This window comes from Chanodichthys erythropterus, chromosome 12, assembly GCF_024489055.1.
Source record: "Chanodichthys erythropterus isolate Z2021 chromosome 12, ASM2448905v1, whole genome shotgun sequence".
NCBI lineage: Eukaryota > Metazoa > Chordata > Actinopteri > Cypriniformes > Xenocyprididae > Chanodichthys > Chanodichthys erythropterus.
Genome location: NC_090232.1, coordinates 26505609 through 26519473, shown reverse-complemented (window position 1 = coordinate 26519473; position 13865 = coordinate 26505609). Strand labels below are relative to the sequence as shown.

General features: G+C 36.8%; 1 protein-coding gene across 1 annotated transcript in view; it reads right to left on the bottom strand.

Annotated features, from left to right (window-relative positions):
* The window catches only part of vps8 (VPS8 subunit of CORVET complex), a 142663-nt gene that overhangs the window by 47487 nt on the left and 81311 nt on the right, over positions 1-13865 (bottom strand). Inside the window, exons 36-39 of the mRNA XM_067404337.1 lie at positions 12195-12284; positions 4486-4674; positions 4275-4356; positions 4016-4098 (exon numbers count right to left, since the gene is read on the bottom strand). Of these exons, the coding sequence (XP_067260438.1) occupies positions 4016-4098; positions 4275-4356; positions 4486-4674; positions 12195-12284 (444 nt within the window). The remainder of the gene's footprint in view (positions 1-4015; positions 4099-4274; positions 4357-4485; positions 4675-12194; positions 12285-13865) is intronic.

The following is a 13865-nucleotide window of genomic DNA, read 5'->3' as shown; positions in this document are numbered from 1 at the left end:
AGTCTGAGATGTAATATAACTGATATCACCTGGTAAAAGCCTATGCAGGAGGAGGCCAGTGAAAGGGCCTGAAGGTCTCCTCTCTTTAGTGATGTTTAAGAGTCAGCATTTTCTCTGAAACTGACTCCAAAGGGGGCTTCTATTAAGACTCCTAGGGCCAATGCTAGGTCAGGGATGGAGCTTTTTAAAATATTTGTTGATTTAAATTAAGTTTAACAAGAAAGAAGTTATTTTTTATGGACGTATATTCATTATGTCTTTGTCACCACAAGCTTTTGATTAGGCACTACACAACAAGCTCACATTATCTTGAGGTTTTCTTTTAGTTGAAAACATTAAACAATGCTTGTAAACAAAATAATATAAAAAAACAAAAGCATTTAAGCTCAAACAGAGAGAATAGAAAAAACACTAATAAAGCAGACTGCACCAATTATCGTACAGAACTTACATATACACTTGAGTCTGCATATGGTTATTGTGTTTAAATTGTTTCACGTTAATGTTGAGAAAAACAAGAATATTCACATGCTCAGGTGAAAGTTGGCTCCTCAGTCTGATAACAATAAGGCCAGCTACAGAGAAAACGTGCTCCCTTGCAAACCTAAGATAACGGTGTGCTAAGCAAAGTTTCTAACAGCGCTTTGTGTTTTCTTTTCTTAAACTCCCTCTTAATCTCCCTCAATGAAACTTAAAAGGAAGCATAATGTATGTCTCGAGATCATTTTACTATCAGATAAGTTCTCATCTCGGCTGCACTTACCTGTAGTTGTGAATGCAGTGATGGTCAGCTGTCTTTCCTCATTCGACTGGTCAATAACAATGGTTCTGTTTCTCAATGTGGTGGTGATATTATGATAACTCAGTTTCACCCGACAATGTTTGTACATGACATGTTGATCAATTTGATCAAAGGTTTTATTTTTGCAAGATCATTGAGTAAGATCATTTTGATCAAGGTAATTCCAAACTTCGCTGCGCCTAGACACAGACTGTCATGAAATACAATCTTGTTTACATGCTCTACAGCGCAACCCAATGCTTTTAGTTATAACTGTGAGTTTTAGTTTGGGTGCTTAGGATTTATCATGTATTCACTGCATTTACGGCCAGCAAAGCAACATGTAGCAAAATTCAAGTAGGTCTTTTTATTTTGCGATTGGCAGACAGGCCACAGCCGTCTGGCATCTTCCAGGAACCGAGACATCAAGGGATGTCTCTAAACCGAGGTTCCGTCTAAAGGTGAGAGGCAGAGTGGAGATAGCAGCCACATGTATCTTTATGGTGGATGGAGCCAGTCCCGCTGCAAGACATTCTTGAAGGAACTCAAGCAACTGGACTCATGATCTCTACACCATGTTACAAACAGACGCAATTTCAAGGCATACAACTTTCTAGTAAAAGGAGCTCTATCACTAAGAATTGTTTCAGTGACCTTAGCTGAAAGACCAGAATCCCCTCAGAAAGACCAAAACCTAGGGGCCATGATGACGCACAAGAACAAACCTCTTCCGGAAGCTCAAACATGATGCGTAACCATTGAGGTTCATTCTCGTGTATTACGCAGCAGGTTTGTTCTTGTGCGCCATTCAGGTTAGGATATGTTTATGTTCGCTGATTAATGTTTACATGTGAGTAAATCCTAAATTAAATCTGTTCATCATAAAAAGCGATTCTGAAGTCTCTTCAGAAAATTTGAATAAACCGCAAAATTCATATGGATTAGTTTTCTGATCTCTTTATGAACTTTTTGAAGTGTCAAAGTGGCCATTGCAAAGGCAGTCAATGGAGGAACAGACATCTCTCAGATTTCATCAAAAAGATCTTAATTTGTGTTCCAAAGATGAATGAAAGTCTTACGAGTTTGGAATGAGGGTGAGTAATCAATGACATAATTTTCATTTTAGGGTGAACTAACCCTTTAAGAACAAATGGTGCAACCGAATAAAGTACAGAGTTAGTTACAAACTAGCTAGTTACAAAGCCTCTAGTGAGGATTATATGCACCAATTAAGAAACAACTTACGAACGGCTGGTGCAACCCTACCCTACCCTGGCGAACACTTGCTAGAACTGCTGGGAGCAGAGTTATTGAAGGAAAGGTATATAGGCGCAGCCCCAGCCACGCCTGCATCATAGAGAAATTTCTCATCTGCAATAATGGAGAATGCATCCAGCCATTTTTTTAATGGAATAGAGTTCCATAGTCATCCTAGAACTTTACTGATGTAATAATGATTGTTGAAACATTCATGGATTTAAGGGATAAAGCACTCAATTGTTGGCAATTTAGTATTTTCCATGACCTAATCTAGAGTTTACTCCTAATAACCATTAACAAATCCTTTACTATAGTTTTAAAATCAGTTATTAGCTACCTCAGGTATGGTTAAAAAACAACATCTAACTCTTTATTTAAACAACAATGATTTGTTAATTACGGTGGAAAATGAATGAAGAACTCACTATTTGTATATTGCACAATAGTTAATAGTTTGTAAATGATTTATAAGTGCTTTCTTACTGTTAATCAAGTGTTACCAAAAATTCTTACTGACCCCCAAACTTTGTTTGAACTGAATAATATCTTTGCAAACCACAAAATAATAAAAAATGATCAGAAATCCATAAGCACGGGTTCGAAAGAAATCAAATAAGTTCTAATGACAGCAGGTTGAAGCAGAACAGCAGAGTGCTGGTGTAATAGTATTGATAAGGGGGAGGGAGATTGATGGGGTAAAGCTGACAGCACTGAATATGTGCGGATGAAAAAAGATAAAGGTCTTCCACTGCCCAAAGCCTCAACCCATTCTTGAGCTGTGACATCGATCTCATGGAAAGAAAAATGTGTGTGTGTTTGAAACAGGTACACAAGGCTCTGAGCTGGAAGAGCCATTGGAAAGCAAATTTGTTGTTCAGCTTCTGCAGTGTGTCCATTAATCTAAATATGAGGGTCAAGAGTGGACTGTGTGAAAGTGCATGACAAAAACTAACTTTAAAACATATTTAAAGGCTGCATCTGTAGATGCAACTGTTAGCAACTGTTCCTATTTACTGTAAATCAGTTAGCATGTCCTCCATATTGAAAAGATTTGAAAATGAACAGTCCCTTCAATTTTTTTTACCGCATTTAGTTTAACACAAACAGCAATATATATATATATATATATATATATATATATATATATATATATATATATATATATATATATATATATATATATATATATATATATATATATATATATATATATATATATATATATATAATGACAATTATATAAAATTCACAATTAAACAGAATATTAATAAAATGCGCTTTTAAATATAACTGATGGAACATTATTATTAATTGAAAATGTGATTTTAAAAGCAAGGAGTTTGATAAAGACAAAAACATAAATTAATAAATTAACCTAGGGATCCAAAAATATTTTTGTTTATTCACATAATTATTTAAGTGTAATAAAAAGGGGAATGATGCATTCCTTATAAATGTTGAACTAAAAGTAATTATAGTTTGATCATCTGATTCAGATAATCTGATTTAGAATTAGAATACACAGCGACACACCATCCATTAAAGTATATAAATCTATTTATAATATATTTAATGTGATGAAATTACAGTACAGTGGATTTTATGAAGTATAGCAATTGCACAAACTACTTTTTATAAAACATAACTCTGAAATGTTTAAAAGATGGCAAATCTGTTGATATATCTGGAGCAGTCAAATGCAGAATCTGAGTAAATGTCTATCTATGTCTGTCAACAGTTTTTGCAAAAACAAGAACCATGAGATTTTGAGATTGAGCCTGCAATCCTATTGTCAAGTCAGAAGGCTTTATGTCTTTCCAAACAAATCCCATATACCCAACAGAACAATAACATCTCAATCTCATACATGCCACAATCACTGGGACACAGCAACTCATGAATGTGCACACAATGGCTAATAGCAACAGGCACACATAAAAAAACCCCCTTTTTTTTAAAACCCTATCTGCTTACCTGTAGGATGCGCTGAATGATGGCAGGTGGTGCAATAAAACTGGACATGCTGTTTAAGACTTTCATAGTGAGCTCTTTTAGTGCTGAGGAAAGAGAAACTATTATGATTAACTGATCCCTCAATATAAATTGTTCCAAGACAATTCTAAATGGATATATTATTTAAAAATTCTTAGGGGCCTTGGAGTTACAGAGGATCAGGACCACAGCTACACTGTAGATAAACTCAAAACTAGTGCTTGTGTGTTTTGTGTCTCACCATCTGAAGTGTGTTTGGCATCGGCACCTTTGAGTAGTTTCTGTGGTGACATCATCGCCTCGAGGAGAGGAAACCACAGAGCCTGAGAGTGACAGGAGTTTGATGTACACACACACACAGTGAGAGAGAGAAATGTAAAACTGGGAATAAGGAGATCAATGCATTCTGTTCATGAAAAACACAGTTCAGGTTGTTGGGACTGCGCACACACCTCTCTCTGCTGCTGGTTGAGACCGTGCGAGCTCCTCTGACACAAAGCAATGATGTCATGCAGAGCTTCGTCCACTCTTTGTAACAGACTCTGCACTTCATTGCCCGTCTCCTCCTCCTCCTCCTCATCGTCGGGCTTGTCTGCCTCTGAGCCTTCTAGGGCAAGTTTGTGTAGTTTGCCCTTCAGGGTCTGAGAAGCAGAGATCAACAGATCGATAACGCATTTCCACCTGCCCTTTCTGTCTCACCAGGGATATTTAAGACACTGTTCTCTGAAACAACATCTAAATGAACTTTATGAGTAAATCCATTCTGCAGACTTCCAGTTTTTTGCAAAATCTAAATCAGTGCTTTAAAAAAAAGGATGCAGATTCTGCCATGGCTAGCATAATAGCTAGCATTCCATTAGTGCAACAACGATATTCAAAACATTTTCAGTTAAACTGAAAGCTCATATCATACTTTTAAGGTGTGGTCACAGTTGTTCGGCAAATTTTTACAGGTGAAATCCAGTCATCAATAGGAATCAACATAATCTGGAATTTCGTGTAAGGTAAGATTTACTAGGATTCCAAGCAAGCAGATTTCACAGGATTCACCGCATAGATGAACAGAAAGCTGCTTGGTTTGAAAATATTTCATATCATTACACTATTATCAATAGACCTTTTATGCTTGTGAAATTTTGCCAAAATTTGCAAATGTGACTGCACCTTTACACTACGAATCCAACATGTAGGAATCAAGGATTAACCAGACAAATTAATCTTTCAGATGATCCTTTCAAACCATAACTCCATACAAACTCATTTCAACACTTGGAGAAACTCATTTTTTGGCTCCATTTAGGCTATGAAATACCCCCTGTGTACTTTTATGGCCATGCGTGCTTCCTGGCTGAGAAGAGAGGTTTCAAACTTAAGCAATCTGGGTGACCCAAATGGGTGAAAATAAACACAACTTGATCCACAAGAAGATAAAGAGTCTTTTTGATCTCCAGATCAAAAGAGACAGAGAGACAATGCAGGCCTATTTCTTCTGAGTGACACAGCCGAAGTTTACAGAAAAACTCACAGATATTGCATCAAATGCAATTCAAATTGCATCAAATTGTTCCAAGACAATTCTAAACGGACTAATCAAACATCGTTTAACTGCACAATTTGATATCATGTCTACACATTCTACATGTGACCAGTTATGCTTAGATCACTCACAATTCATGTAACTGTTATAACTTTTGAATGGTTGACTGAAAGTGTGCCTTGTTTGGAATGAATTTAAATCTCTACTCATAACTCCTCAAAGAGGTGGGACAAACACCTAAGTTTAAATAGTCAGGTTAGAGTTAGACAACAGTTGAAGTAGGAACAAAGAAGGTGATGGAGACAAAGAACAGACGATGACGAGCAGACAAGCAGTTTCATTCAAGCCATCTAACTTCTCACTCACTTTTCTTTTCTTTTACTTTAACTTTCCATTCTTTTTAAGTCGAGAGTCTTGTGTTCTAAGTTAAGTTTTTCCGCAAAGTTTAACCAACGACATTTTGGTCGCCTCAACTTTAAACTCCAGCCACGAGAGAGACTCCATTTGTTTGCCAGCACCATTCGATTGCCTGAACACGCTTGGCTTTTCCAAGACAAACCAGCAAACCCGGAAACCCCAAGCCAAGGATGCCGACAAGGGAATCCGCATTCAAAGACACGAACGACAAGCAAGTACCTCCAGATTCTATAGCTGAACTGGTGCATTAAATTAATAAACCATGGTTCGTTCAGGTCAGGTAATATGAAGTGCATATTTTGCTAGAAATCATGCTCATCATTTCATTGCCTCTTAAAACTCTTTCTTTTTCACTTCCTTTCTTTCTGCAAATTGTATGAATGTGTGTGTGTTTGTTTTAGATATAAGTTTGTGTAAGAATAATCAATAAAGTCTCCTTTAGATTTATAAATAGAGGTGTCTTGTGTTATGTGCTTACAAATTTAATTTCTTAAACTGCCGATCTATGTTACCTTGCTACTAAATAGTATTTTTCCGAAATTCGGATATTCATATCTGCTACAAGAGTCTATGGTTACGGCCCATGCAAATGAACGCTGGATGATTCAGTTGTTTGGTCGTAAAGTGACTCTTTTAAAATTCCCTATAATATAAACTAATTAATTATTTAATTTGAGCTGATTTGTCTTACAAACAGAAGATGACAACTATGATCAAATAGATCAAAATTACCACATTTCCATACCACAACCTTCAAGTATTTCATTTGTAAACACTGCTTCTGATGTTTCAATTAATTATACAATATTTTTGCTGGATTCTAAAATATATTGCCTAAGGCCTAAATGCACAGATCTGATAATTTGACATCTTGAATTTTTGTCCTGTCATTTACATTTACTTAAGAAAGACTTCTCAGAGTGTGTGCGCACAAACACACTGAATTCAAAATCAGTTGGCGAAGTAGCATACTTTAGACAGTCTAAGGTCATGCATTATAGTGATTCTTAATGGATACACTGAGTCTGGTGACTACATGATGGCTCTTACTAGATGCTCTGATACCATTTTCCATTAGCAGCAGTGAAATTGCAATATGACGCAAGGATCCTCATGGTCTTCATAAAGCATCTATTTGTACACATCCTGTCTTTGATGTTTAAGTTCCCGTAATAAGATCTGCTGACTGCACCACTCTCTTTATTATACTTCAGGGCAGTGCAGTTCCCACACTAGGCTGATATGCCTAGTCAGGATACTTATAATAGTGCACTTACAGATGCTGACCAGGATGTGATGGCATGCCAAACCTATCTAATTTGTGAAGAAAATCCGCTGATATGCTTTTTTTTTTGACCTCTGCGCTGGTGTGACAAGATCAGGCTAACCTCTCTGTCATAGTAATTCTCAGAAACTGCTGACCCTCTTGACTTAAGTTTCCATCAATGCAAAGGTGTATGGTCACCACCCTGAAGTTTCTTATAACCTACAATCATCTCCTTGGCTATACTGGTCCAGAGAGAGTTGCACTTGCTAAGATAGAGGTCACAGTCCTATCAACTATAGTTCTTGTGTTTCATCTTCCTTCAATTTCTATTATGCAGCCTCTCCATCTGGGATCAGGCCAGTGAGCATTTTCAACTTAATGGCATTGCAGTCATGTCTGGTGAAACAATCATGGAATAATAAAGGTAAGAGAAGTGGGAATAAGCTTATAACCTTACAGGACTCCAGCGTTAAGAGTGAAAATAGGATACGGTATGTTTATTTCTACTTGTACCACCTGTAGGCATCTCATCAAAAAGCCAAATTGACCAACAGTTTTTACCTGCCATTAAGAGTGAGTAAATCTGAAATAACTGATAAGGCAATAATAGCAAATTCAAATAATGCAGGCCAGAGAAATTGGTGAAATTGAGTAAATTCTCATACAGGCATATATAGTTCAACTCAGTGGTTCCCAAACTGAGGTGCATGAGGTGACAGAGGGGGCTACGTGAACAAAATGCTGAGTTTTGCCATTCATTTAACTCTACCCCACATTAAAATAACAATAAAACCGTGCATGTATTTCTAACAGGCAAAATACCGTAAAAGGTCAAAAACATGACATCCAATCAATTTACCTTGTCTTTTGTGGTCAAAACATCTGTGGCTTTAAGCAAATCATGAGAGTCAATGATTTAATGACTTATTCATAAATACCACCACTTGCTTTATTTCTGAATTAATGAATTACAAAATGGCTTGTTTTTCACCATTATTGCATATTTGTCTAGTGAACATTTTATATTTAAAACATTATTTATTTTTAAAATGTACTGGAAAGTCAATTTAATTGGGCAAATATTGTCCCTTAAAGGAAAAGCCAAAGGTGTGACTGCTGTCTAAGTGGAAGAGAAGAATGTTAAATGTCTCAGGGGGTATGCCACTCTAAAAAAGGAACCACTGGTTTAGGTATATTTTAAATTTGTGTGTGTAGTAGAGGGCTGCATTGGGATTGGGATCCTGTGGAACCCAATGGATATCTTGCGGGAGTGGGCGGTTTTACCTTTGCTGTGCGTGGGAGTGGGCGGTCAAAAAATACAAATTTACAGATTTAATTTATTTACATGTAAACAATGATCAACAGACATATAGCGCATCACCTTTGGTAAACCTGGAAGCTTGTTTGTACGTCAAGTGCTAAAATAAACCTGGGCTGCATTTCCCAAAAGCATCGTAAGCTTAAGTTGATCGTAGCTCCATTGGTTTCAATGGAGCTACGATCAACTTAAGCTTTCGATGCTTTTGGGAAACGCTGCCCTGACTGGTTCTCGCATATCACGCACTCACATTTAAAGGATTAGTTCACTTTAAAATGATAATTACCCCAAGTTTTACTCACCCTCAAGCCATCCTAGGTGTATATGACTTTCTTGTTTCTGGTGAACACAATCAGAATTATATGAATAAATATCCTGACGTGTCCAATGTAGCATATGTACACGTATCAGACTGGTCAATAAACTTTGGAATCTTCAGAATGCTTTTAGCCTCCTGAACGGTCTATGTAAATCACGGATGGGCGCCAGCCGGTCTGGTAAAAGACTGGCATTTGAAAATTTTGCGGCCCTGCCGAAATTGACCAGGCAGCCATGCTTCCTCTTGGGACATCAAAGGGGCCCTCATGCAGATTAAGGGCCAGACTAGCCAAATTCCAACACACACCACACACACACGGACACACACAGACAGACAAACATGCATTGAAGACTGTATGTGTAAAATATAATTATGCCTAAATGTAACCGCTGTTGTACTTCAAATTGCATATAGTTATTCCCACTGTATAAGCTTAGCTAGGATGGTAGTTGTGCTAGTGTCATTTCTAATGATAAATTTGTCTGTAAACCATAACTTTTTTTATATTCTTTTCTTATCTGACAAGTTTGGTCTCTTTTTAAAGCTATTTCCACGTCTCATTCACCGATGTAGGACTGTTAGTAAGTTTTGCTACTTGTCTTCTCTCTTTTCCTGCCTTTACTTTCGCTCTTGAATATATCTATATATCCTGTATATTTTTAGATGTATAACCTCTGTATTACACTGCGTTCCAAATTATTATGCAAGAGACAAATCAGTAAGATTTCTATACAATAAACATTCAGATTTTAGTTTTTCTAAGAAAATGTTTATTCGTTTATTTATCCATGTCTTTTTAGATAACTGGTATCAATCTCAGACAAAATAATTTGTCAGATCTATGGAAACTCTACTTAGAGGTTGTTCCACATCATTAAGCAAGTCACAGTTCTCATGCAATATGGGGACGAAGAAAGATCTTTCTGAAGATGAAAAGCATGAAATGGTGCAATGTTGTGCAAAAGGCATGAAAACAACTAATATTGTGTGAAAACTGAATGGAGATTATCGAATTATCATAAGATTTGTGGGTGATTTAGAGCACAGCAGAACTCGGTCAGATAAAGGCTTATTGAGGAGTTCCTGTCAAAAAAAATAATTGTATTAAAAAGGCAGCTATAAAAAAGCCAGTGTTGAGCAGCAAACAGGTATTTGAAGCTGCTGGTGTCTCTGGAGTCTCAAGAAGCTCTCCATGCAGGCTGGCAGTTGTGCGTAAAGATGCATTTCAGCCACTCCAAACCAAACCTCACAAAGAGAAACATTTACAATGGGTTTAGAAATATATGAAGACTCATTTTTAAATAGTTTTATTCACTGACTAATGCCGTACTACAATGGATGGTCTAAATAGATGGATTTCTGGATGGTTGGTGAATGGCCACCACGTTCCAACAAGACTGCGACATCAGCAAGGAGCAGGTGGGTGATGATTTGTACTGGATTACTGGGAAGTGAGATGGAGGATATTAAAATGACTTTTGCAAGATATGTGGAGTTCATAACTGGCCATTTTCAGCTATGGTATAAAAAGGAGGATAGTGCATAGTACAATGCACAATTGTACAATGCACTATGCACTATCCCATGCTGCAAAAAACACCACAGCAATAAAACTGTTTGAAAATGTATTTCTAAACCCACTGTAAATATTTCTGTTTGTTAGTTTTGGTTAGTGGTGTCTAAAATGCATCTTTACGCACAACTGCCAGCCTGCATGGTGAGCTTCTCAAGACTCCAGAGACACCAGAAGCTTCAAATACCTGTTTGCTGCTCAACACTGGCTTTTTTATAGCTGCCCTTTTAATACAATACATTTTTTTGACAGGAACTTTCATTAATAAGCCTTTATCTGACCGAGTTCTGCTGTGCTCTAAATCACTCACAAATCTTATGATAATTCGATAATCTCCATTCAGTTTCACACAATATTAGTTGTTTTCATGCCTTTTGCACAACATTGGACCATTTCATGCTTTTCTTCTTCAGAAAGATCTTTCTTCCTCGCCACTGTGACTACTTAGAGGTTGTTCCACATTATTAAGCAAGAGTTTCCATAGATCTGGCAAATTATTTTGTCTGAGATTGATACCAGTTATCTAAAAAGACATGGATAAATAAACATACAAACATTTTCTTAGAAAAACTAAAATCTGAATGTATATTGTACCGAAATCTTACTGATATGTCAATTGCATTATAATTTGGTACTCAGTGTAGTAGTTTTCATGTATTAAACACATTATTCATGCTCAATTGTTCTGCTGCTCATTCACAAAACCCAGGTCATTTTAACGTTTTTTCGATCCAGCACCATTGCTTTACGCTTTGATGCTATAATAGGAAGTTCTTTCTTGTGGCCAGAGAATAACCTTCCTTTTATAATAGTCTGTGAAAACTAACAGTTTGCTGGACAAACTTGGATAGTTTCTCTAAACAACTATTAAGCTAGAACTGATCATATATGTAATTGATTATAATTCGCTGTAATTGATTCACATATATGTGCATAATTCCCTCTTGGTTCGATATATGCATCATAATTAATCATAAGGTTTTATGATTTCTTATATTCATATATTTCACCCATAAATTGATTAAATACCTGTACGATTCACTACACCAAGCTTTATAATTGCAGTGAATAGGGGCAACAAGTTTGAAGCAGAAGAAAGTGCATCCATCCATTATAAACGTACTTCACACGGCTTAAGAAAAAAAGGACGTAGCATAAGCGTTTTGAACTGCGAGAGGCGTTAACCCCCCGGAGCTGTGTGGAGTCCGTTTATGATGGATGGATGCACTTTCTTCAGCTTATACTCATTGGTCCCGTTCACTGCCATTATAAAGCTTGGATGCACGTGATGCACAAACAAGCTTCCGGGTTTACCAAATGTGATGCGCTATATATACATGTGTCGATCATTGTTTACATGTAAATAAATTAAATCTGTTCATCATATAAAGAACTCATATGTCTTCACAAGACTTGGATTAAACAGCTCAATTCATATGGATTCATTTTACGATGCCTATACAACTTTTCTTTTTTTTTCTTTTTTTTGGAGCACTGCAGGCAGAAATGTCTGGGAAAGTAATTACTATTTCCTCCATTATTATTAAAATGTAAAAAAATAATAATAATAATAAAATTAAAAATTACAAGGTATTTTATTTGTTATTGTTTTTCAATCATAATGGAGAAAATTCCATTCAAAGCAGCCAATAAGCATGTTAAGCTAACATGGATCCTCTTGCCTAGTTTTCAGGTTTGCTGCAGGCTTGTGTAGTGTGATGAACTCAAACCTGTAGCAGCACTTCAAAAGCTCCCTGTACATCTCCCTTCCTCTCCAGCAGGTAGGCTGTGGCCTCATGCAGCTTGTGTTTCTCTGTGATCTGTGATTAGACAAGACAGAGATAAGATGTCAATTGTGTTGCAGTCAAATTGTCAAGATTATAAAGACAAATGATCCACTCTAAGCCGCCCACTGGATGAACTGACTCAGATTGAGAAACTGTGTTTAGGTGAGACTGTTTGTTAGTGAGAAACCATTTCTGCAATGAAACATTCAAACACATTCTGAAACTAAAGGGGGTTATGCAGAAGGCAGAGAAACACCAACTGGCATCCATGAATACAGTTGAATCCATTATTACAAAAACAGGGCAGGTAAGAGAGTGCACAGAGAAAAAAGACAATACAGACTGACAGAAACACAGTAGCAAGCAGATGGGTCTAGATATGGAGATGTATACAAAGAGCAGTGAAACAAGTATAAGGCAAGATGGCAGGCCTTTAGAGATGCTGTATATGTATGCGCGTGTGCAAGGTGTCTGTTCAAATATTTAGCAGGTGCCAGTCAGCCTCTGTAACGATATTGATCCTCTCTTCTGCCTGCCTGTCTGTGTCTCAGCGCTTCAGCGTGGCAGATATCTCCCCTACTTCCATTATTCATTCATTCATTCATTCGTTCCTTGAGGCATCTTTCTGCCTGAGCCTGTCAGTTGCCACCCTAATTACATTAGATTGGAAACCTATACTTGCTCTATCAGTGGTTTCATGTTGATTGATTAGATGGTGTGTGGTCTCCTAATCGCCAACCTGCCCTGCCAAATCTGTATTTTGAGGGGTGAATTCAGTAATCATCTGTATTTCTGTGCAAAATCTGTCTTATTTAATAATCACCCACAATCCAGTTGAAACAGTCGCTAAATGTGTTAAACTCACACTGCACCATGATTACGGAAGTCATTCTCATACTTTTCAGCATAAACAAGACTTTCTTATGTAAATTTGGCTCATTATAGATTGTGCCTTATTCACAAACTGGCTGCTGGCAATTAGCATCACACTACTTAAATTGCAAGCTCTCACCCTTTAAGACTAAAGAACTTTATTGCATGGACAACAATAGCTGGACTATTCTGGAAATGTCTTATTTTGGTTAAAACGATTTGAATTGACTTTCTGAGACTGAGAATCACCAGGAAAATTTACATTCATTATAGAAAGTTCCATGACATCACTTTTTGCATTTTATTACACCTTTTTCAAGGCGTGAAAATTACATTTTTAAACAAAATACCAAGGTATTTACATGTTTTCCATGATTGTGTACATTTTTTATTTATCATTGCAGTTGTTCATCAAATTAATAGTGCTATAGCTGGACATATATTCAGATGCCTGCAGTAGTCAAATGTATTTTGCACAATTTTAATGAGCCAATCCAGGAGTCTGGATCACAGGGGTGGAGGTGTGCTGTACAGTCAAAGTAAAGTGTGCCAGAATGTGGTAGCCTGCTGCATCCTCAGTAGCCTAGTACTGAGAAGAAGTATGCAAATTATGTTCATTATTGATTTGCTGTTGGTATTTGAGTCATTACTTGAATTCCTTTAGTGAATTTGTTTAGCCAAATCAACACAGACAGCACATGCAAATAAAGGAAACACAATATGTCTATGTGCAAAATATAT